Source organism: Hyaena hyaena, unplaced genomic scaffold (genome assembly GCF_003009895.1).
Source record: "Hyaena hyaena isolate Hyena2069 unplaced genomic scaffold, ASM300989v1 scaffold_590, whole genome shotgun sequence".
NCBI lineage: Eukaryota > Metazoa > Chordata > Mammalia > Carnivora > Hyaenidae > Hyaena > Hyaena hyaena.
The window spans coordinates 951870-978618 of NW_024081221.1; the positions used below are offsets into that span (position 1 = coordinate 951870).

The 26749-nt window shown below is 40.5% G+C and overlaps 1 protein-coding gene across 2 annotated transcripts in view; it reads right to left on the reverse strand.

Annotated features, from left to right (window-relative positions):
* The window catches only part of UMAD1 (UBAP1-MVB12-associated (UMA) domain containing 1), a 221675-nt gene that overhangs the window by 180353 nt on the left and 14573 nt on the right, over positions 1-26749 (reverse strand). Inside the window, exons 2-3 of one of the 2 annotated variants that reach the window (XM_039256832.1) lie at positions 17018-17102; positions 15845-15935 (exon numbers count right to left, since the gene is read on the reverse strand). In XM_039256832.1, coding sequence (XP_039112763.1) covers positions 15845-15926 — 82 coding nt within the window. In that variant the 5' untranslated portion in view covers positions 15927-15935; positions 17018-17102. The remainder of the gene's footprint in view (positions 1-15844; positions 15936-17017; positions 17103-26749) is intronic. The other variant, XM_039256831.1, reaches the window with a different exon arrangement.

Sequence of the window (26749 nt, forward strand, 5' to 3'; positions counted from 1 at the left end):
CTTTTTGCTCCTGTTGCTACCACCTTAGGAGTACATTTAAAAATTTTCAATTTCTAGGGAGCCTGGGTGGCTCAGTCTGTTGAGCATCCAACCTCGGCTCAGGTCATGATCTTGTAGTTCGGGAGTTTGAGCCCCACATTGTGCACGCTGCTGTCAGCCTGTCAGCACAAAGCCATCTTCAGATCCTCTGCCCCCTCTTCTCTGCCCCTCCCCTGCTTGCGCTCTCCCCAAAATAAATAATTTTTTTAAAAAATGTTCAATTTTCATGTTACTGCTATGGCTGCCCATGTTGTTTCGCTGATGGGAACTCTGCCTCCCCATCTGCTCCCCTCCCTCTTGTCACTGGTCGCCCTCTACCCGCGGACCAGCTGTTTTCCAGAATGAAGAAAGATGGTGATGTGTGTGCCGAGGCCATGCAAGAAGACGGAACAGAGTACTCTGCTTCCTTCTCTGAATGGAACCCCAAGGGTAGAGAGGGGTCACTGTGATGTTCTAGGTGTTTTGAGATATAAGTCTCAACACATTGCACCATGTGCAGAAGATTAGTTGGCTCCTTCCTAGTCTGACCACAACCTAGATTCTGCATGGTTATAGGATGTTTCCCTAATATTTAATAAAAGATTCAGGGATAAATTAGGTCTACTAGCTAGATAAAATTTTAACTAAAAAGAAAGTCTTCATACTGGCTTTTGTTTCACAGCTGGTACACTGATTTCTTGTCCTCTTGTAGAAGAGCTCAGTGTAGCAGAACACATTTTAGTACCATCAATTTATTCCAACAGAGATTAGAATAAATTGAGGGATTTGTCAGTCTCTTTAAATATACAAAACAAAAAAAAAGTATTACTAAAATGTTGAGCTATTAAAAACAAACAAAACTTTGGAGATAAAAATCTAATTTCCTCTCTCATTCACTAGATGAGGAATCTGTGTCCCAGTAAAGTGATCTGAACTGTGTAAGATACGAACTCCCATCTTCTTCTTTGAAATGTAATGTCGGGGTGCCTGGGTGGTTCAGTCAGTTAAGCGTCAGACTTGGGCTCAGGTCATGATCTCTCAGTTCACGAGTTCGAGCCCCATGTCAGGCTCTGTGCTGACAGCTCAGAGCCAGGAGCCTGCTTCAGATTCTGCATCTCCCTCTTTGCCCCTCCCCTACTCACCCTCTGTCTCTCTCTCTCTCAAAAATAAATAAACTTTGTAATATAATCTCTTCCCACAGTGAATGTCGTGAAGCGTCTGAAAGTCAAAATGCTCTTTGCAGGGACGCCTGGGTGGCTCAGTCAGTTAAGTGATTTGATTTCGGCTCATATGGATTCAAGCCATAAGTAAGGGCTCGGCATGGAGCCTGCTTGGGATTTTCTCTCTGTCTCTCTACCCCTCCCCCACTCACACTCTTGCTGTCTCTCAAAATAAATACCTATTTTTTAAAAATGCTCTTTGCACAACATTATGAAATACTGATACCTTAAATTCTATCACAAACTACAATTTCAGACAAAATGTTATATTTAGTTATTCTAAGTTTAAATTACTATTAATGTTCAATTATTTTATATGTTATCAAATAAAACATAAAACCATGACTATGACTACAAATGTTCAAACAGCAAGGCAGTAACAGAAGTAAATATGATTGTTTCCAAGTTATTCCTTTAATAACCACTTGCTCCTATTCATACATGTTAATGCCTGCTTGTAAAATGAATGCTGGTTCTCTCTAGAAGTTAAGGAAATGTTCAGAATGAAAACCTTAAATTCCATCTATTTTTTCCTACAAACTGTAAAAGACCACCACTATTCAATTTTGTCTGTGTAACAGCCCTGCCCTGTTCCAGGAAGGTGTGCACAGAGCACAACTTGAGAAGTACAGGTTTGTACCATACTGAGCACTATGCAGTGCAACTCCTGTAACCTTGGAGACCTAAAGAAGCTGAAAGAAAATGCATTCTTTTAGGGAATAGAAAATATTTAAGTCTACCAGAACTGAGAGTATTAAAATACACTTAGATTCATTAGCATATTTTACTAACAGGTAGAAATCATAATTGAATTTTTGTGGTGGTAAATTTAAACCACCTTTGGCAATACAAAGATGCCCACAGGCGAGAAAGGCATTTATATCTCACCAGGAAGGGAAACCTTTTACTCTAATTGGTTCATACCGTTATTTGGTATTTTATCTGAAATAGCTTCTACACTATATTTACCTTCCTTTCTCTCCTTAGCAAACAAAAGAATTTACATAAAGTACTTTGAATATATAACTCTCTATCAGAAATATTTACATATGAGGCTGTTTAGAATTAGCCCTAAAATCTCCTCCAACACCTAGTAATTATAGATTGCATCATTCCCACCCTTCAATGGCAGAAAGTAATAAATTGTAGCTTAATTTATAAAAGTGTAAAGGTTTAAAAATAAGATTAATGAACTTTTTATCACTGCCTTTAGAAAGTTTTCTTTAAAACTGGACACAGTGAGCATGATTGACATGTAGTTCAAATAAAAATATAATATATAATTGGTTTTAAACTTTAAATAGTGACTTTAAAACTATAAATTTGGAATGATAAAAAGAAACATATACATTTCCATTTTTCTCCCAAATTTCCAAGTTTAAAAAAAGGATGATTTCATTTATTGCCTTCAGCACTTCTGGAAATGGTATGTTTCTAAATATATAACACATAACTCACATATGTGAGTCATATAGGTGAGCTGCTTTAAGACTATATTAAGTTTAAGACTATATCATTAGCAGGATTGCTGACTTTTAAAATTCCTGGTCCAGATTGGCATAGGTATCTCCTGCTTAATATCAGTAATCCATTCCTGAAAATTCAATCTGTAAGAAAATACATCAGGGATCCCATCTCCCATTACTTTGGATGGGAAAAATTATGTGTTGCATATCAATCTAAACTTACTAACCAGGGACACCTGGCTGGTTCAGTCAGAAAAGCATGCAACTAGGGGCGCCTGGGTGGCTTAGTCGGTTGAGCGTCCGACTTTCGCTTAGGTCATGATCTCGCGGTTTGTGGGTTCGAGCCCCGCGTCGGGCTCTGTGCTGACTGCCAGCTCAGAACCTGGAGCCTGTTTCAGTCTGTGACACCCTCTCTCTCTGACCCTCCCCTGCTCACGCTGTCTCTCTCTCTCTCTCTCCTAGAAANAAAAAAAAAAAAGAAAAGCATGCAACTCTTGGTCTGGGAGTCATGAGTTCAAGCCCCATATTGGGTGTGGTGACTACTTAAATAAAATTTGAAAAAAATAAAGATAATCTTACTTAAAAGAATAAAAATAAACCTACCAACCAACTTCTTCAAATATAACTAAAATACAGCAAAATGCCTACATAAGTAGCAAACTATTATGTTAGCATGTTAAACTTATTTCCTGATCCCCAAACAGTTAATATGATTGTTCGCCAATCAGTTGATTTGTAGCAGCACTCGAGCCTCTCTAGGCACCAGCAACATCCAGAATGCACACATTCTTCATAATGCCACTAGGCATATCTTTCAAAATGTTTATGTGTGACTCTTACAACCTATTCATTTCATTTGCAATGTAATTCAAGGCTATTTCCATACATTGTTTTGTTAAAAATGGAGTTTTGGAGGACATAAATGCAAACTTTTCCTATATACACATCAAATGAAGAAAAATGAATTTATATATATATACAAATTCCATGAAGTCTGGACATTACAAACATACCTGTCAAACATCAGTCCAGACATTTTCAGCTGCAGGTAATAGAAGCATATCTAAAAGTGGCTTTAACTTTAATGAGGGAATTTACTATCTCACCTAGGAAGAAGTCCAGAGGTTGACAGATCCCAGGCTAGTAAATGTATCAGTTCAATAATGTCATCATGGACCAAATTGCTTCCTCGTTTTATTCTGCCATCTTCAATGTTATCTCTGTCCCAAGCTACCTCTCCTCAGCAAAGGCAGCACCCATGTATGCAACCTCATCAGGCATTTCGTCCATATAAAGCCGCTGCCACGGGAAGAGCTTGGCTATGTCTCCAGTACCTGCCCATGAGCCCCTCAGCTGACCTTCCTTCTATCCAATCAGGCAGAAATGTCACAGGTCCCCATTCTGAAACTAACTGCTGGCAAGGTGGTTTGGGCCACCCTGACTGGCTCACACACATTAGGAATGACCTCCCAGGGTTAAGAATGATGCCATTCTCTCCTGAAACACAGGGTCATGAAGGGGATGTGAATACTCAGAAGTGTGGAAGAAAAGGGAAGAAATTTGGGATAGGCAAATCTGCTCTGAATGCTCATTTCAGTTTGCATTAATAACTAAAATTAGTATAATTTAAGTCCAGGTGACATAAGTTCAACAAAGATCCATTTTCACTACAAAAACACCTTCATAGAAGACCTTACCAAGTTGTCTCACCAAATACTAGATGATTCCAGTCATTCCAAAGCCTGTTGACAATATGTAGATTGTGGATATATTTTATGGAAGTCACTGTGCTATTAGGGAAGACACAAGGTCGACAAGAAGTCTGTAAGGAGTTTATAATCCAAGTGGTAAAATATATAAAAACCAAAGTTTAAATAACATTGCAAGACAATTATATAGGAGCTACTACAAAATACTATGTGCTTAAGGAGCAAAATAAATTATGAGAAAAGGTATACTATGAGATCAAGGATGAGCTACCCAGAAACCATAGAGACCTAGAGACAGAATTTCATCGGAAATCTGAAGGCTGAACAGGACACAAAGCGAAACAGGCTGGGCACTCTTCATAAGGAAATACAGGCCTGCGGGTCTGGGAGCAGAACCCATCCTCGTGAGAACTCCATCCAAAAGCAAACCAAGAATAAACTATCATTACTAATTACTAATTAGGTGTTTACTACAGCTAGGGAAAGAGTTTTCCAGGCATAATTTGGGATCTGGACACCTCTCTTATCCTTTGCCTGCTTTTAGTTTTTTGAATGAAAAAACTAATTGCAGTATCATGTCCCCAGGGCATCAGTGGAAAAGCATGCACTTTTATTCACACCAGACTAACCAACAAACTAATGAACTGTAAGGGACTACGTATAATGGTACAAGTGATCCTACCAAACTCCTGCTGTCTGATATTATTGTGTTGTAATGTTATTTTTTTATTTTCATACGTCTTGCCACTTAGATTGTAACTTCCTTACAGATATCCCATGTGCTGTATAACTTACATTATAGTAATTATTCCCTAATTTTCTTTTAGTTGCTCAAAAGTCCTTCTATTTTCTGAGGCCAAACTAGTAAAAGTGGCCAATGAGATGTGATGCATCTCGGACAATGACTCTTCTACTTCTGACATTAAAATAAAAATACCCTGGGGTGCCTGGGTGGCTCAGTTGTTAAGTTTCAGACCTCGGTTCAGGTCGATCTCCTGGTTTGTGGGTTCGAGTCCCGCGTCAGGCTCTGTGCTGACAGCTAGCTCTGAGCCTGGAGCCTGCTTCAGATTCTGTGTCTCCTTCTCTCTCTGCCTCTCCCCTCCTTGCACTCTGTCTCTCTCTCTCTCTCTCTCAAAAATAAACATTAAAAAAAATATCTAAGATCACACAACCCAAGGGGCTTGTAAACATGGGTATATAAAGAAACACCTACAAAAGTGATTCTTTAACCTTTTAAGGGTCACAGATCTTTGAGGTTCTGATGATATGAAAAGACCCTTCTCAGAAAAATGCAAATACAAAATTTTGCCTATAATTTCAGAAGGTTTACAGACCACTCTGCTAAGCCCCCTAACATCATCATGGCTAAGAACCTCTAACGTAGGGAGACCAACAGACAATAGCTGGTTATCACAGTTACCAACTCTTTCAACCAATCTATCAGCAAACTATTTCAAGGGTTACAGTTTTCCTTTGGTGCTGCCAAGCATATTTTCACCTTGTGCATCAGGAAATAACAGATGCCAGAAATAAAAATAAATCATTCCATAAGTTGAGAACTGAGTTATATGACTTAGAATACTGAATATTTTCAGTAATGACTCCTTTAAGTCATTAATACTATAATGTAAGGCTTTAGTATACTTAATACTTCTCATAAAAATATGACTAATGTATATATATATGTTTGTATGCATATATAAAATATATGTAAAATTAATCATAAAAGGATGACTTTTTAATGAAAATAATGATAGTAGGATATTAATCAGTTTATAACTTAACTGACAACCACAGTATAGCAGAAATTTTTTAAATTCCAGTAGAGTTGACAAACAATACTGTATTAGTTTCAGGTGTACAATATAGTGATTTAAAAATTCCATATATTACTCAGGTCATCAAGTGTACTCTTAATCCGCTTCAGATTCTTCACCCATCTCCCCACTCACCTTCCCTCTGGCAACCATCATTTTGTTCTCTATAGTTAACAGTCTGAGTTTGGGTTTCTTTCTTTTCTCTTACTTTTCTCTTTCTTTCTTTCCTTCTTTCTTTCTTTTCTTTTCTTTCTTTCTTTCCTTTCTCTCTTTCTCTTTTTTCTTTCTCTTCTTTCTCTTTCTCTTCTTTCTTTCTTTCAAAGTTTATTTATTTTAAGAGATAGTGAGAGTGGGTAAGAAGCAGAAAGAGGGAGAAAATCCCAAGCAGGCTCCATTCTGTGAGCATGGAGTCCATCGTGGGGCTCAATCCCACAAACCATGAGATCATGACCTGAGCCAAAATCAAGAGTCGGATGCTCTGACCAACTGAGCCACCCAGGTGCTCCAATTTGCTTTTGTTTCTTAAATTCCACATGAGCAAGATCATATAGTACTACTTGTCTTTCTCTGAGTGACTTATTTCACTTAGCATTATACTCTCCACATCCATCCACATGTTGCAAATGGCAAGATTCATTTTTACAGCTGAGTAATATTCCATTGTGTGTGTGCATACACCACATCTTCTTTATCAATGGAAACTTGGGCTGCCTCCATAATTTGGGTATTGTTAATAATGCTGCAGTAACCACAGGTAAGCATATATCCCTTTGAATTAGTGTTTTCATATTCTTTGGATAAATACCAAGTGGTGGAATTATTGGATCACGTGTTAATTCTATTTTTGATTTTTTTGAGGAAAAGCTCCATACTGTTTTCCACAGTGGTTGTACAAGTTGGCATTCCCACCACCTGTGAGGGTTCCTTTTCCTCCACATCCTTGCCAACACTGGTTACTTCTTGTCTATTTCAGCCATTCTGACCCTTATTTTTAGGGGCATCTTTTTCATGTGTCTACTGGCCATGTGTATATCGTCTTTGGAAAAAATGTCTATTCAAGTCCTCTGCCCATTTTTTAATTGGATTGTTTTTTTTGGTGTTGAATTGTATAAGTTCTTTCTATATTTTGAATATTAACCCCTTACCAGATATATCATTTGGTAACATCTCCTCCCATTCAGTAGTTTGCCTTTTCATTTTGGGGTAGTCCTAATAGTTTATTTTTGCTTTTGTTTCCCTTGCCTCAGGAGACGTATCTAGAAAGATGTTGCTACAGATGATGCATTGCTTTTTTAAAATGCTGATTCTTGGGCTATGGCTCCAAAGATTGTGTTTCACTAGGTATGGGTCAGGCCCATGAATCTGCAGCATTTTTAACAAAGAGCAGAGCACCTACAACAGAGAAAGTGCTCAAGCTTGTTGGTTTAGTGGTTACTATAATAAGAAAAGACTCCATCACGCAAATTTTTTTCTGGCTTAGTTTATTAGATGACGCTATTCCGAGGTAACACCATAATTCTATCATGATATAATAAAGGAAGAAGATCCATTTTTCAGAAATTCACATTTATGAAGATTAATATGTAACCCTAAGTAAGAACCCTCCCCCTCATAATAGGCTTTGGTCACATTCAAAGGAAAAAACTGATGCTGAGTACAATAACCACTAAGATATGAAAGAATACTGTCATGTTATTAAGATGGCCAGAAAGATAATATTTAGGTCTTCCAAACCCATCTGAATTACCAGTACAAAGTACAATGTTTCTACTATACATTCTACTTCGATTCTCATCCATGTACTTTATCTCCTCAACAGGATGAAATAAAAATAAACTTTTAAGTTAAAATATAAAAGCTCCTCATCACAATTTTTCAGTTAGTCTCAATGTGGAAGATATAGCACTATGACAGCCTCTAAGGTCTGATACTGTACCAAGTTAAGTGTTCTCTAGGAAATAGCAGCATAGTAAACCAGGCCATGACCCCCAAATAGCTATACTAAAAATATGACTACCTGAAGGTTTCGGTTCAAAGAAAAAGTACCTCGGAGTTGTTCTGGAGAACGTACAGGTGTTAATCTGTCAAATAGATGTAACTTAGGGCTAAAGACAAAAAGAGTTAGAGGCCAGATGGAATTCATATTTGTATGATTAAGTTAATAAAATGTTTCTCAATTGTTCCACTAATTAAAAAAAATTTTTTTAAGGTTCCAAAAATATTACTTTAAGAAACTCAAAGCTTTCTGCTGCTTTACCTGTTTGGTGTTTGAAAGGAAGTATGTTAAACCCAGAAATTTTGTGGTTTTATTTGCTTTTTGTTTGTTTGTTTATGGCTCAAGTACAGTGGAAGAGAGCTGTAACTCTATATTTTTATGAGGTCTTTTTCAAAGTGTTTGATGGTATACAATTACTAAATTACAGAGAGTGAACTGCGGTGGTTCTCAGCCCTGCGTGCACGCTGGAACTGTCTAGGCAACTCTAAAAAAAAAAAATTACCCACGTCTGGGCCAAACCGCAGGCATGTCTAACCAGAATGGAGGGATTCTGGAGGCCCCAGCATGAGGACATTTTCAAAATCCCCTCTGATGCACAGGAGGGTCCGCATTGGAGTTAGAAAGACAGGTCAACCCATCGACATCGCTGAGCTCCAGTATGAATGAGTGACTTTCTCCCAATTAACTGTATGAAATAGAGGGCATGGTTCTGCTTCTCAGTATGGTCAACAACTCTCCTTTGCCCTAGAAAGTTCCTTCTAATCTGCGCAGTCAAGGAGATAAGGCGGGGCGGTACACCCCACACAGGACAGCCTTGCCTGAACACTTTCACCTCTGAAGTGCCGCCAGAGGAGCATGTGAGCCCGAGTTAGGAAACCAGGGATTGTGACAATTCTGTCAATTCCACCCACTAGACACACAGGTTCTCACTTAATGGGAAAATAAACTAGCACATAAGGAAGTCGGCTGAAAAATCCTGGCACACTGGCTTTAGACTGAAAGGTCAAACAAAAATACAAAGATTGCCAATCTGAGTCGTAATCTGAGTTTTTCTGGATATCACAATACATGAGTAAAAAGATATGAATAGGGTCAGTTGCTTTTTAAATTCATAAACACTCATTTTTTTAAAAGATTTGGTATATTTCTGTTTGAAGAACAGAGGGTAAAAATAGGAAGCACATGCTAAAAATCTGTTTAGTTTTCGTCTTTGTTGTTTTAATTAAAGCCTTCAGTCCTAGACAGAAGAAAAGTAACTTACTGTCTCTCATTCCTTGGAATGTAAATTTTTATTGTTCACAGCTATATTTGCACTTTTGAATAAAGGAAAGAACACTGAGGCAAAGAGATCATCTAAACATTCCACATAAAATGGAATAGTTTAACTTTAGTGTGTATGCACAGTTTGACTGATTCTGAGAATGAGGCATTCAGTAGGAGTCACTCTTAAAAATAACCCATACGTTTCAAAATCTGATTTATGATTTCAGCTGGAATACACTAGGTGAGACTGAGTTATACATTGCAGTATCAATACTTAAAGGATGAAATCCAAGCTGCTAAAGTACTAAACTCTGTTTCTCAATTCAGTTTTACGAAATAATTAGTTTCCTGGAGACCACAGGCCCTTATGCCGTACTTTAAGCAGCACCTGCATATGCTGAATGTCAGCTGTACTGTAACCCAATTCCTTCAATCTCTATGGTAGTATTTGCTCCATTTCATTCTGCCTGTTCCAAACTGCTATTTAATACCTGGTCAACAATGTCAGTGAACATAATAACTTCTTCCTTTTCCTCTTCTATTCTGTGGGGCTTTTTTGTTTATTGCTGTTCTTTTTCCTTCTTTTTGCTATAACATAATAAGCCAAGTCGTGCCTTTGTCTTAGTTTCAGAAGGAATTATATGCCAACATCTAGGCAACAGATACCCTTTTTCTTAATTTAAAATAACTATGAGGTTGCATACTACAGTAGTAAATTTGTAATCAACTTAAAGATAATGTCTTAAAAGTACAATTAAACATGTCATAACACAAGAAAACCCTGGTAATTACAAATAGTACCACGCTTGCTGGGGCTTGAGGCAGTGGTACAAAACTAAGAAAAATCGCCACCCAGTGATGCAAATGAAAACTGCAGTTTGTTTTTGTGTAAAATGAGCACCCTGGAGGATTACTTCTAGTTCATTACTGAATGAACCAATAGCTATTACCTTCTTATGTGAATAGGAACTGGTTACAAGGGAAAGGATGCTTTCCTACGAGGCTTTTCCCCCTCTTTTCTTATGCAGCACGCTCGACATTTTACAAAGGCTAAATGCTTTGGAAACCTTAACAGGGGAAAGCTTTCTTTTTGTCCAAAAGTGAGCTAATTGTATGCGAACGGCCCAGATATTCCCCTTATCGATAAAGTGCCTACACTCTGCCTGGACCCCGAATTTCAAGTAATGGGGAACTGACTTCAGCAACTCAACAATGCCATCTAGTAATTGTCACCTAAAACCTATTTGTGTTAAGCAGGAAGGCTTTCCCAGGGTAAAAGGTACTCTCAAGTGGGAAAAGAGAGGTAATTTATGCCTTTAACAACATAATTTACTCTAACCATTTTTGAAACAGGTTATAAAGACTACATACACTGATAATGTAACAAATTCTGTAGACTCCATATTGGTAAGAAGTTGCTGCTGCCATAAGTATTGTATCTCAGTCTTCATTCACTTAGTTGTATCACTTCCCAAATACAACAAAACCCATCATATATATTTATTGTCCTGCAACATATCTACTGCACATGAGGACCAAGAAATAACCAAAATATGTGTGTGCCAAGTAGGAGGCATGTTAATAAGAGCATTTCATATCTACCACTTGACCTACATAACACTTTCCAAACTATTTTACCCAGTATGCACTGAGACTAAAGTAGGTATTACATTTGTCATAATATAATCACATGATAAAAAAGAGCAACTTAGCAGAACAAATCAGCTTAAAAAAAGAGGTTACCATTCTTTTTTTTTTTTTTTGAGAGAGAGAGGAGAGAATGCCAGTACACGAGGGAAGAGCAAAGGGAGAGGGAGAGAAAGAATCTTAAGCAGGCTCCGTGCCCAGGTCAGAGCCAGGCAAGGGGCCCTGATGTCATGACTGTGAGAACATGACCTGAGCCAATCAAGAGTTGGACATTTAACCCATTTCACCGACTTAGCCGCCTAAGTACCCAACACTCTGTTTTTAAAGACAACCTACTAGGGACACCTGGGTGGCTCATTCGGTCAAGAGTCCAGCTTCGACCCAGGTCATGATCTCACGGTTCATAAGTTCAAGCCCCGCATCAGGCTCTCTGCTGTCAACAGGGAGCCCACTTCACATCCTCTGTTCCCTTCTCTTGTTCTGCCCCTTCCCTACTTACATGCTTTCTCTCTCCCAAAAATTATAAATAAAATAAAATTTGTTTAAATAACAACAAACTACTATATTCCTATTAATCTGTCCTAACCTTTACCAGTCAAATCAATGAAGTTTCCAACTACTGATGCATTTTTTACTAACTAAATAATGTATACCATCTCCAAGCTCAACCTCATTAAGGAGATTACAGTTTTATGCAATATTTTAAAATATTGCATAGTGAAAAGTTTGGGATAGCCAAAATTAAATTAAAATTGAATCCAAATTTTATGATCTACCAACCCTCTTTTACTTAAAATGCAAACACAAAGATGAGGCACCTGGATAGCACAGTCAGGTAAGCGTCCAACTTCAGCCCAGGTCATGATCTCACAGTTCGTGAATTTGAGCCCTGTGTCGGGCTCTGTGCTGATAGCTCAGAGCCTGGAACCTGATTCGGATTCTGTGTCTCCCTCCCTCTCTGCTCCTTTTCCACTCACACTCTGTCTCTCTCTCTCTCAAAAATAAATAATCATTTTAAAAAAGCAAAAACAAAGAAGCACAACACCTTCTCTTTGAAACACAAAGGAATACAAGGTAAAATTTATTTAAAGAGCTTAAAATGTCACTAATGTCTTTAAATTTAAAATGATAATATGACATTAAAAAAAAAAAAAGATGGGTAGCTTGGTGGTTAAGAGGATTAGGTTCTAAAGTCAGGTTGCCTGGGCTGATTCCAGATCTGCTCCACGTCAGCTGGAGGAATTCAGAAAAGTTCAGTCCTCACCTGTATGTGGATATAATGCTACCATTTCATCCAGAGCCTTGTTCTAAGCATTCTATACATATTAGCCTATTTAATCCTCTCAATAACCCTATGGGGTTCCTACTGGTATCACATTCATTTTCTAAATGCCTGCACACACAGAGTTCATATAACTTGCCCAAAATGGTGGAGGGGTGGCCTATATACCACCCCAAAATATGCCGTTTGGGCATAAGGATTATTTTGAGCTAAAGGCACTTGAAAAATAGCAGGTGCAAGAAGGGCACTCTGACCTGCTCTTTCCTTCCCGAAAGCAGGAGATAAGACCCCTTGTGTCAGATACCAGGAGGAAAGAAGCATTCTTATCACCAGAGGTGGGAAGTCAAGGCCAGGAGAACTCTGTACAAACAGACCCTGTTAAAAGAACTCCTATCTTCCTTTAGTCTCCTCATCTACTTCACTTTTCCACAATGGCCTCTTTGTTCAACCTGGTATATAAGCACATAGGTTTTGCCACTTCTTTAGGTCTTCATTTTCCAAGGGGTGCTCCTGCGTGCATGTAAAACCCTGTACGCATCTCTCCTATTAATCTGTCCTTTGTGTATTTCCTTCTCAGGCCCAGGCAGAGACCCTCAGAGGAGAGAGGAGGAGTTCTGCCTCCCCTCTAAGATGGAGACTCCGGCAAGTTGTGGAACCAGGATACAGAGCCAACAGGTCTGGCTCAAGTTAGGATTCTTATCTGCACTTCACTGCAGTGCCTCTGAGCTGTTCCTGAGGAAGAAAGGAGGTGGTGTGATCGATGGGAAGAGAAAGAAGACACAGGAAGAGAGAGCCAAGACTGATGCTGACTGACATCCTCACAACTTCAGAAGAATAACTATGCTCACAGAAGAGTAGGCACGCAGAGATTTTTCATGGAAGGTGGTGAAGGGCTAGAGCTTTGCACCTGGGCAGAAATGGGGCTAAACAGAGACGGGCACAACACTCACGGAAGCTGGAGGAGGAGACATCTAGCAGACATCTAGGAGACTTATCTGGTTTGGATCATTTGAATGAGGGTGACCACCAGCTTCACCTCAAATTACATCACTGTCCTGGAATGATGACGGATGTGATTCTTCACCATGACTGCCAGGGACACCAACGTTACAGGTGAGGTATAGTGCAGGGCTGAAACCCACCCAACTCAGTCCAAGATGGTTCTGAGAAAGCACCCTCAAAATACAGCGCGTCAGCTTTTGGGAAAGTACACCCTTAGGGCTTAGGTATATCAGAGGGAACAGCTGGAACATGAGAGCAGATTAGAGAAATAAAGTGCTGGAAATTCCCTCATGAGTGAGCAAATCTGAAAGTTTCTATGTCTTCTGAGGCTCAGCTAAAGACTACTTCTTAAACCAGAGTCTTTCCTAGAAGAGGAAAGGTCCACAGCAGATCAGCTTCAGCTGCTGAGGCAGAATACACTGGAAACTAGGCCCCTGTTGGGCTAGCTATAACTGAAGCATCTACACGCTTCAAGCTACCAGATGCTAGAGACGTTAGAAAGACCAGCAGCAGGGGGTTTTCAGTTGTGGTTAAAACTTACCTCTGAAATGCTGCAAAGCTGCAGGCCACAGAGCCAGAGAGGTAAAGAAGATGTATAAAGAGCATTAAAAGTTGTAAGTGCTTGCAAAGATGTCTGTGCACTAAACTCACATCCTTTCAATGGCTATTTGATTACAAAAAGAGTAATGCCGATTTCTAATCATGATACAACAGAAAACAGCAAAGCTCTCTGCACATGTGTTAAGACTACAGAGAAACACAGAACAGAGTTTGGAAAACCAGGCTTTGTTGAAGCACATTTCTAAGAATTCTGTGTGAGATACCTAAAGACGCAGACGAGAGGCATCCCTGAGGTTTAAGTTAGTGAGGCTACTTCAGGAGCTAAGAGGGAAGCAAAACTGGCAGCTTTCAAGGAACAGAAGTTGGGACTGACAGAGCCAGTTCTGACCTGGATGCCAAGGCACAATTCCTGAAGTGGTAAGAAGGGCCAGAGAAGCAGTCATGAGCATGGGACCCCAGTTTATAACCATCAGAAAGTTCCCCAGAGAAACCACTGGCCCTGATCAAACAATGCCTCGCTATTTTGCCTCAGGCACAGGGGATCTGGACAGAGAGGAAACGACACTGAGCACCCGAGTCATTGCCCCTGTCCTCGGACATAGGAAGCAGATTCAGAAACACTGCCACACGGGAAGGGGAATCTGCCAGCGCTGCAGGCTGTGGCCTGCCAGAACTCGACTGTGGAAAAGATGGCATAGTATAAGGTAACATTTAGCCACAAAAAAACTGTAATATGGTCTCCCAGAGATTAAAGCCTAGAAATGGAAGACGGCCAGGCAAATGTGTCCTTTCTGTGAGAGACTGGATCATAAAAAGAAGGGCTAAAGAGGCAGAGACCTACCCACACCTACTTCTACAAGTGTGGAGAAAGAAGCATGGCATGAACCCAGCTCTGAGAGGGCTGGAGCTGAAAATTCAGGATTGCCCTTAAATCCACAGCACCAACCTCCACTTTTCAAGACATGTGAAGCCAATGCGGGGGGACCACGGTCTGAATGCACCAAGATAGAGACCGTAAGAGGTAGGAAACCAGAATCTGGCAAAAGAGAAACCTGAGAAACATCCCACATAGCAAATACCTATGAGTTCACGCAACTCCTCTCAGGGGAGGAGCGAAATTTGGCGGGAGGGAAGTCCAGAGCAGGAGAGGATGTGTGCTACGTCGGAACACTGGGTTTTAGCTCCACACGCCTGGGGACAGAACTCCTGAGAACTATATATAAAGACTACAAAGTCTGACTGACTGAACTATACAAAGTCTTTCTCAGGGGAAAGACACACAACATGAAGGAAATGCTATTTTTCAGAATTCTCGAAAGAGCATAGTATTTGTTTGAAAGAAAATTTTTTAAAGTCCCCAAAATAGTAATAACTGCAGGTATCAATTTTATAATAGAAAATATTCCAATCTTAACAAACATATAGGAGATGCTATGTAACATATTTTGATTTAAAAAGTATACTTCATTCAGCAAATGATTTATTGGATGCCTAATTTAATTTCAGATGCTAATGTAAGAGGCAAGGTTTGGTGCTATTTATAAAACAGACTTTATCAAGGATCCTTCAAGACTTTTGGTTGTTTGTAGTTAAAAAGGTTGACCAGCTTACCACACAGAAAAAAAGAGATGATTTTTACACATTTAATTTCAAGGATACAGACAAAGTAATATATAAGAGGTGTGTGACTTGACAAAAATATTCTAAGTGACTGAAGAGCTTTATGTTTATAGGCTTCATATACATAACTTATTTCGGGAATTAGTAAGAAAGAATGAAAAAACCAATCATACAATTTTGAAGTAAACTTTTAAAGGAAAAATAATTCATCCAATTATGATTTTGTTTTCGACAAAGGCTCACCTAAAAGGACAAATCCATCTGCTTCTGTCTCTGGTACTGAGGGCTTTTTAGCTTCCGGGAACTTTCTGAAGAAGTGAAACATCACCGCTGTCTGAAACAGAAACACCACACGATGTCAGACTCAGATAAAAATGTAAAAGTCTTAGTAAACTCACAAACATAGGGATATCACAATGATTACTTTTAGGAATTCCATTACCAGGCTTAAAAACATAAGCCCCCTCTCGGTGTCAGAAGACAAAGTGAGAAATTAAGGGGCACAGACTTCCAGCTCAAAACCATGTGTGCCTTGAATCATGCAACCTCTCTCAATTTCTGAACATGCAGGAAATAACCCAAGAAATTATTACATGTAAAACTAAAATCAACCAATAACCCTGGGATCTGGAAGGATCTTGCTACCTGTAAATCAGACCCTGGATGGGAAAAGAAAAACAAAACGAAACCAAAACTTGTCCAGGTTTCTTGTCCTGCTAGGGTCATAAACCTGAGGCCGTCGGAAAAAAGAAAGGAAGGCACTTCAGACATCCTCTACAGTCAGTTACTTCATTCAGACACTCAGGATTGTATCCACTGCAACCAACCTTAAATTCCCATCAATGTAGATCTTTGTATTAGTAAGACTGTGTGCTGCCTCCAGCGCGCGAGCGCGCGCACACACACACACACACACACACACACGTGTGCGCACGCCTCTTTCCTCTTCCTCCTCCTATCTTTGTACCCTCAGGGAGGACACCAACTCCTAGAAAACGACTGGGAAGGAAGTTGAAGGGGATGCAGGACACATCATGTTCTGAGGACAGTCCCTATAAACAAAGCAATGTCAGAGCAAAGAAAGCACTAAATGCTCACATTTTAATTTTCATCTTCATATATTCCACCCATACCAGAAAATCAAGCCGGGACGGGGGTGGGGGGCAAATAGAGATTTCATCTGAGCAACAGCCTTCTAGAAACTGAGAAGTGTACTGGGGCTTGTGGAGGTCGACATGCCCTGAGCTGCAGACCTGGGTGGATGACAAAGGAGCTGATTTGTTGATAGAAAGCATATTTGGCTGAGTTCACTTTTAAAGGAATAAAAACTGGAGAAGAAGACAAAACATGTGATAAAGAAAATAGTTCAGTAAAGGAAAAGGAACAGCCCCTGAAATTCTCAAAGAAAATGCTTACTGGATATGGTGACGGCTCCAAAAGAAAGGTCTGGAAATAGTCTGGCACCCTCAGCAGAGGACAAGGAAACGTGGCCTGTGTGGAACTGGTGAAAGACAAGGTTAGAGGCAAAAACAAATGCAGAAGATGAAAAGACAAAGAGTGATGTGCTAAGAATCAGTGAGTAAGATCGAGAGAAACCTATGCAGGAAGAAACGGGATCAGAAGAGAACTGGCTGGTTTACAAGCAGGAACATTAGAGAAGAGAGCTCAGATTCAAAAACTTGAAAGACTACAAAGGCAACTAACTTCTCAATCCCAAGCAGTTGAAAATGTAGCAGATAGGCCTCTGAAGGAACAATAGTTAATTAAAACTCAATGTTGGGTCAGGATTAAATCAAGAGGACACAACCACTATACCTGGTATTAAACCTCAATGTGGATCAATGTGGCACATAGTAAATTCCTTCACTTGGGATAAAATGGTTCAAGAAAAACAGATGAAGTGAGTAGGTCTTCAGGTGAAGGCTGGCAGAGAAAAGCACCCTCAAATAATTAAAAAGGGAGGAGGAACGTGTGGGGTGCAAAAGATGAGAAATGTAGCAAATCTGAGAGAGCAAAAATTGTAGGTCTGGTTATTGACACATGAAGCTGACTGGAATCAAAAAGCTGGGAAGCCAACAAAATTTTTGAGAGCTGTACGGCCAAATGACTACTACTAGTCTGGATTAAAAGAGGACCACGACAACTGGATTTTTAGGACAGGAAGCTGCCAGAGAAAACTGCTTAGCCCCCACAGCCAGCCTATTCTCCAGTGCCCACTTCAGGGAGAGCCAAGGAAGTTACTGAAGGGGGAAAAAACCCCAAGAGGATGGAGCCAATGGGCACAGAGAACAACTGACTGGGGGCTTCTCCCAGGAAGCAGAATCTGGGGGCATAATTAATGAACATCCTCCACACCAACGGGGGTTCACTCAAAAGCCTGCTCAGTGGGATTTCAGGATTGCTACCACTCCACGATGGTTGTGTATCTCCCGTTCCCCCCCTTTCTGAATGGGAACGGTTTGGGCAGGGTGTTTCCTAGTTCCACCAGAGTGGGAGGGGACAGAAGGGATGGGTCTTTTTAATCCAGGAATTCTCCAGACCAAGAGATGGCACAAGTGGGCCTGATGGTGAGATAGCGGACTTCAGGCATGATGCTGTGACGGAATGGGGTCATTTGGGCTACTGCCCTTGGGGAGGGGTGAGTTATTTTGCCTAGAGTGAGAAGAGCTTATACGTGATGACCACAAATGAGAACCATGAAATCATGAGGGTTGTTCACTGGCTCTCTGCCTTATGGAGCCATAGGACTACAGTTTTCTTCTCTCCCTGGAGGTAGGTGTGGCCATGCGGCTTGCTTATTAGGTCACTGCATCGCAGGTCATTGGGGTGCTAGAGCAAGGAGCTTTGAGAACACACAGAGAGAGAAGCCCTTTAAAAAGTGATTCCTGCTCTAAAATATAAAGAAAAGCCTTCTAATAGAAGAACTCAAATTTCCAATACTTTTTCATGTCTGGCCACAAAACAGAAACGGAACAAACATGGAAATTACAAAAGTAGTTCTGGTAAAGTCAGTCTCAAGACCCAAAAGTTTAACTATGTTGTTACAAAAGGCCAGGCCAAACTCCAGTGTAGTGTCAGAATCTCTCTTTTTTTTTTTTTAATTTTTTAAAATGTTTATTTATTATTGAGAGGGAGAGAGACAGAGAGTAAACAGGGGCGGGGCAGAGAGAGAGGGAGACACAGAGGCAAGCTCCAAGCTCTGAACTGTCAGCACAGAACCCAAGGCGGGGCTCGAACTCACAAACTGTGAGATCATGACCTGAGCCAAAGTTGGACGCTTAGCCAACGGAGCAATCCAGGCGCCCCAAGAATCTCTTTTTAATGAAAGTATTTTGTACAGCAGTTATAACCTAATTAAGTGAAGTATTATAGTTTTTCATGTCCCAAAACATCACTTTTAAACTATATACAGGCTGTATCAGTTTGTTGCTAGTATGACTAATTGGCAATGCATAACATGATAGTTATGTTTACTAACCATGTTTACTAACCATGTATCTTTATAGAAATCACTCCATGCATGAAAAAACTATGCCCTGGACACCGTCATGTACAATCAAATTATCTTTATCACATGATATTTTTTCCTATCACTGAAATAAACAGGTAGGTCCCCACTCCAGCAGCAGACTGAGATGTCTTAAGACTAGAAACGAGAGAGGAGAGGGGAGTAACTAAAACTCAACTAACATGGGGTGACACTGAGCTCCTACAGTGTCAGTCACTGTACCAGAATGTCTTAGGTACGCTGTCCCCTATAACTCATGGTCATCTCACCAGGTACACCTAAGTATTCACAGTGTGTAAGTGGAAGAAGTGAAGTAGATTAAGTATTGGTTCAAGTTTATGTGGCCTCTAAACAGCACAACTAGAATTTTAAATCAAGTTCTTCTGGAATCAAAACTGAAACCTTTTCATCAACAAAGTCCCAGAAACAAGGAGTGCTTCACACTTGGGACGCTTGGGTTGGACTTTAATACAACGGCTCCCAATATTAGTCAAGTCCATTTCATTAATTCCATTTATGTCTTTATCCTGTCCCGTCTTTCCCAAGCCTTGTTCGGCTCTAGGTTCTGAAGTCATTTACTAATTCTACACCATCTAAGTTCAAGACATTCATTTGCTTTCTATTTTATAAACATTTATTAAGTGCTTAGGCCAGATACTGACTGAGTGTTGTAGATGCAAGCACTCAACTTCTACCCGGGAGGAACAAACAATGCAGCCTCAGCCCACCACATTTCTGAGGCAATCTTCAGCAAAAATAAGAGCAATTTACAAGCCCTATTCCCCAAGCAGAGGAAGCCGGTAACAGTCCTGCTGCCCCTAGCGGAGTTTATGGTAAGCGCTAAGCACTCATGCTTCTGATGGACGTGTCTTCCTAGTTGGGCTTCTGCTCAGACTTCCCAGTCTCATTTCCTTACTTACAATTTTGAACATTTTAAAAATTGTCTATAATGAGCGAACTTTACACTCATAACTGGGAAAAATACCAACATTTGTACTTAAGAATCCCTTACGAGCCCGCAGCAGCAGCACTCTTGCCTGCTTGAGCAGGGACGCAGGCCAGAGTGAATGTCTCCTAATTCTCAAACATGGAACTCCTTGAGCTACCTTGACAGAGATGGGGATGAAGAATTCACCTGCCCAAGTCACAGGCTGAGAGAAAATACTCGCAAGACACATATCTGTTAAAGAACACATATCTAGAAAATAGAAAGAACTCTTAAAACTCAGTACTGAGAAAAAAACTCAGTAAAAACTGGGCAAAAGATATGAACAGACACTTCACCAAAGATGTGTGGATGGCACACAATCACATGAAAAGATGTTCAACATCCTTAGTCATTAGGCAAATGCAAATTAAAATCTCAGCAAAATACCACTACATACCTATTCAAATATTTACATTTTAAAGGGCTTGCCACGCCAACATAAACGCACACCTAGCGTATGACCCAAACCCTCTCCTTGCAGGTATTTACCTAAGAGAACTGGAAGCATATGTCCACACATGTCCTCAAACGTCATATAGCATTTTTAGTAACAGCCCAAAACTGGAAACAACACAAATGTCCAAAATCAGATAAATGGCTGATCAGTGGCATATCTCTATTACTGTTTAGTAATAAAATGGAATGAAGTCCTAAGATATGCTATAATGTGCATAAATCTCAAAAAAATAAATAAATAAGCGGAGTGAAAGAAGCCAGACCAATTAAAAAAAAAAAAAGAGTTCATACTGTATGATTCCATTTATATGAACTTCTAGAAAATGCAAACTAATGTGTAGTGATGGAAAGCAGATCAGCGGTTTCCTGGGGAAGGGGGACGTACAGGGAGGGGAGAGAAAGGAGGGGTATAAAGAAGTATAAGGAAACTTTGGGGGTAGTGAATATGTGCATTACAGTGATCACAGGGATGGTTTGAGGGGCACAGACATAACTCAAAACTCATCACACTGGACACTTTCAGCATGTGCAATTTATTGTATGTTTATAAAATACCTCAATAAAACTATTTTAAAAATTCATTATTAGCACAATATCCTAGATGTCATATAACCGTTCAGTTCACAATTATTTGGAAAACTGTCTCAAATCGCTTAAACCACTGTGTGTGTGTTACAGAGAGTCTTTGTACAAAAAGCAAAATGCTTCTCTTCTCTATGCATTCACGCAAGACAGAAAAATAAAAGGATAGTGTCTTCACTTTTAATGGTATACAGAGACTGCATATAAAAGGGCCAGCCTGATCGCTAGGCAGGGCAAACCCTATTGTTATGAAGGGGCAGAGGGTAGGGGAAGTAATATACCAAGTAATATTACCCATGACAAAAGGATTCAGGCAACCTGGTTTTCTCAATTTGATTATCCTCTTTCCATTTCGACAGACTTCTAGATAATGTGAATACATTCCTCTCTGTGACTGATCAACAAGAAGCCACTTAACTGTAATGAGAATAACATACAAGTCTCCCCTGCTATCTGAAAGGAGACTGTTTCTATGAAAGCTTTCATAAGCCAAATTGGTATAAAGTGAAGAAGCCATTGCCATTTCAATTTATATGGAAAATTTTTTGAACATTCCCAGACTCTAAAATAACCTCTCTTGGGCTTTTTGGATACCTTAGGACACATCTTGCTAAGGCACACACAGGATAAATGCAGATGAAACCCAGATGCTCACGGACTCAGATCAGAGCTCTGACAGGCTTGATGCTGAGACACTAAGTGTAGTTCCCAGGGAAGGAGCTAGGCGGGGTCACTCTTGCTGCACACAGCCTCTAGAATAGCCCACAGTAAACAAACAGTGGACACATTTTCACTTTTCTCCTTTTTTCATAGAAGTGAAAAATCCTCTTCAGATTTGTTTCAGTTAGCGAAAACGGGTTCTAAAGTAGGACTTTCCTTAAGAGCCAACAGTAGCATGCATAATGTGACCTTTCAAAACGCAGGGGATAACTGTATGGAAGTGTGCGCGCGCGCGCGCGCGCGCGCGCGCACACACACACACACACACACACACACACACACACACAGTTTTTTCTTCAGATTTGCTCCAGAAGGATTCCAGAAGGATCAGTGAGACTTAGAAGAACCCTGTTGGACTTCACAAATAGGTAGCCTTGACTTCAACTTCATCTGCTGGGCACGGTACAGACACAAACAAGAAGGAAGGCCTTTCCTGTAAGAAGGGTCCAGATGAACAAAGAGCACAGTGTGTTTAGAGGACAGCAAAGGCAGTGACCTTTGCACAGGCATGTAGATGAGCAGCAGAAATCAAGACTGAAAAAAACAAAATCAAGAAATCAAGACTCAAAAAAAAAAAAGAAATCAAGACTGCAGAAGAAAGGTACAGGCACATTACTGAAAGGGCTGAAAAGTTAAGAAAATGTTAGACTATCCAGAGTGGCAGACCAGGTTCATTTCCTGTGCAGTCTCAGATCTTGAAGAAATTAATGTTTCAGAAAGATTAAGTTTAAAATAATATGCTGAAGAGGCTGATGGAGAGAACGGAGTTAAAAAGTTAGAAAGTTGTAGCAAAAAGGGACTGGATTAAGATGGGAGATGTGTGAATGAAAAAGAAGGGATGTGCAGGAATACAGAGCAGGGCCTAGGGACAGTCAACTCTACAGAACAGACGGAAAGGAATTAACACAAGGGGACTGAAAGGTCAAGCCTGACAGACTGAAGAAAGCGATAGTAGGATAAGAAAAGTAGGAAAGGGAAGTTCACTTTAAAAGAAGAAAACAGGGGCGCCTGGGTGGCTTAGTCGGTTGAGCGTCCGACTTTCGCTTAGGCCATGATCTCGCGGTTCGTGGGTTCGAGCCCCGCGTCGGGCTCTGTGCTGACTGCCAGCTCCGAGCCTGGAGCCTGTTTCAGTCTGTGACTCCCTCTCTCTCTGACCCTCCCCTGCTCACGCTGTCTCTCTCTCTCTCTCCTAGAAATAAATAAATAAAAATAAATAAATAAATAAATAAATAAATAAATAAATAAAAGAAGGAAACAAAATGAATTCCATTTCAGACAAGCCAGATGTAGGGAACCAGTGACTGGTGCAAATGTAAATATGTAAAGTGTAGTTGGAAAAATAGGACCTAGTGCCCCAGAGACAGGGAGCCGTTAGCATGTAAGTGGCAGCTAAAATCAGGAACATCAGCATTACTTCAAATGGAAGAATGTATAAGTTCAGGAACTGAGATCATGACCTCTAAGATCTCAAATTATACTATGAAAACGCATACCCTTAATTATCACCAAAGTGATGTGTACACTCCCCTTTCTTCCATATTTTCAAAAACATACTTGGCTGTCTTCTCAGGACTTAAATGTTAACTCGACTATATTGTTTCACATTTCAAAGCTGCAGAAACAACTAACCTCTGCAGCATTACCAGGGGGTGGTAAATTCAAATGCCAAGCAGCTAAGTACGCACGAAGCCAGCCTCCTGTGAGACAGAAGGCGTCTGAAGGGAGAGTGGGCCCGGGCTCCCACAGGCACCTCAAGATAGGGAGGGTAGGAAGGGGGAGAGGTGCTCCGGAAGCCGTGAGGAGGAGCCCATTCACCAAAACAAGGCTTGTGAGGGCTTGAGTCGGGAACCAGTGAAAGAGCTTCTGAAGGTTTTGAGCTAGGAAAGCCCGGAGTCAGATTTGCACTGGCTGTTACGGGCAAGGCTAACACAACAACAAAAAAAGTAATCACCACAAACAAACACAGGACCAGGCTGAAAATGTGGCTAGCTCATCTCTCCTCTGTGAAGATGATCCCAAGGCATCTAGAAAGCTCTCTCCTGAAGGTCTAAAACTGCCTCAGTCTGAGGGGCCCCTTTTAACACCTGTGAATGGGACCAGGAGCCGGAGGTTACCTACTGCTGCTCCCGCCGGCCAAGTCCTTAGAGAACCTTCTAGCTGAAGACACCTCAAGCAGGTTTTTAATATGTCATTCTAGCTGATATGATTTACTTGTAGTTCTTTAATAATCTGTTTTAAAATCTTTTTTGTATATTCTTTACAGTATGTCTCTTTTTTTTAATGTTTTTATTTATTTCTGAGAGAGAGAGAGAGAGTGTGAGCAGGTGAGGGTCAGAGAAAGAGAGGGAGACACAGAATCTAGAGCAGGCTCCAGGCTCTGAGCTAGCTGTCAGCACAAAGCCCCGATGCGGGGCTTGAACCCACGAACCATGAGATTATGACCTGAGCCAAAGTCAGACACTTAAGCAACTGAGCCACCCAGGTGCCTCTTACAGTCTGTCTTTTTACTGTATTTGTTTTATACTATTTTTATCCTTTCTGTAGTTTTCCTTATTTGTTTCTTTAAAAAAACGGGAGGCAAGATGGCAGAGAAGGAGGGAGCTCCATACATTTCCCTATCCCCCATATCTCAAGCAGAGAAGGCCTGAAGCCATAGGACACTGAACCCCGGGAGTCTGGGAGGAAAAGAGACAGCGTCCTCTGAGAGGACGACCTCATAGTTGCGTGAGTGCGGACTAGGGGAGATAAGGTTGGGCAGGGGCCTGGAGACACAGAGGGAGGGGAGGAATCCCCTTCATGGGGAGCCGCTGAGAGTAGAGGAGAAGAGAAGGAGCAGCTTAAGCTGCTCATAGAAAATTAATCGTTGGGCTAGAAAAAGGCATGGAAGACATCAGAGAAGCTACTGCTACAAAGACTATGGAGCTTAAAAATAGTTTTGATGAATTTAAAAATGCTATAAATGAGATGCATAATAAAATAGAGGCGTCCAATGCACAGATTGAAGACCCAGAGAGAAGAATAGTTGAATGAAAAGACACAATCATAGAAAAAGAGGAAGCTGAGAAAAAGAGAGATAAACTGATCTAGGAGCACAAAAGGAGCCTCTGATAACTAAGCGATACAATCAAACGGAACAATATCCTTATCACAGGAATTTCAGAGGACAGAGACAGAGGGAAATGTGTTGAAGGAGTACTTTAACAAATTATAGTTGAAAATTTCCCCAATCTGGGGAAGGAAACAAGACACTGAAATCCAAGAGGCACAGAGAACTCCCCTCAGACATAACTTGAACCTATCTTCTGCATGACATACCCTAGTGAAACTGGCAAAATATAAGGACAAAGAAAATCCTGAAAGCAGCTAGGGATAGAAGGGCCCTAACATACAAAGGGAAACCTATCAGAGTGGTTACAGACCTGTCTACTGATACTTGGCAGGCCAGAAAGGAATGGCAGGAAATCTTCAATGTGATGAACAGAAAAAATATGCAGCCAAGAATCCTCTATCCAGCAAACCTGTCATTCAGAATAGAAGGAGAGATAAAAGTCCTCCTAAATAAACAAAAATTGAAAGGAATCATCACCACTAAACCAGCCCTGTAAGAAATCCTGAGGGGGACTCTCTGAGGGAAATGTTGCAAGGAATGCAAGGTACCAGAGACACCACCACAAGCATGAATCCTACAAAGAACATCATGACTCTAAACACATATTTTTCAATAATAACACTGAATGCAAAAGGACTAAATGCTCCAATCAAAAGACATAGGGCAGCAGAATGGATTAAAAAACAAAGTCCATCTTTTTGCTGTCTAGAAGAGACTCATTTTAGACCTGAGGACACCTTCAGATTGAAAGTAAGGGGATGGATAAATATCTATCATGCTACTGGAAGTCAAAAGAAAGCTGGAGTAGCTATACTTATATCAGACAAACTGGACTTTAAAGTAAAGACAGTAACAAGGGATGAAGAAAGGCACTACATAATAATTACAGGGTCTATCCATTAGGAAGAGCGAACAATTATAAATGCCTACGGACTGAATTCGGTAGCACCCAAATACATAAAACAATCACAAACAGAAACAATCTTATGGATAAGAATGTACTAATAGCAGGGGACTTTAATACTCCATTTACATCAATGGATAGATCAACTAGACAGAAAATTACTAGAGAAACAATGGGCTTGAATAACACATTGGACCAGATGGATTTGACAGATATACTTAGAACTCTACATCCTAAGGCCATGGAATTCACTTTCTTCTCAAGTGAGCATGGCACATTCTCCAAGACAGATCACATACTGTGTCATAAAGTAGCCCTCAATAAGTATAAAACAACTGAGATCATACCATGCACACTTTCAGATCACAATGCTATGAAAGTTGAAATCAAAAACAGGGAGAAGTCTGGAAAACCTCCAAAAACACCCTACTAAAGAACGAATGGGCCAATCAGGCATTTAGAGAAGAAATTAAAAAATACATGGAAACAAATGGAAATGAAAATACAACAATCCAAACTCTATGAGATGCGGCAAAGGCAGTCATAAGAGGAAAGTACACGGCTCTCCAGGCCTATTTCAAGAAATTAGAAAAACCGGGTTGCCTGGGTGGCTTGGTCGGTTGGGCGTCTGACTTTCGCTTGGGTCATGATCTCGCGGGTCATAAGCCCCGCATCGGGCTCTGTGCTGACTGCCAGCTCGGAGCCTGGAGCCTGTTTCGGTCTGTGACTCCCTCTCTCTCTGACCCTCCCCTGCTCACACTGTCTCTCTCTCTCTCTCCTAGAAATAAATTAAAGAAAAAAAAAAAGAAATTAGAAAAACCACAAATACAAAATGTAACAGCACACCTAAAGAAACTAGAAGCAGAGCAAAAAGACAACCC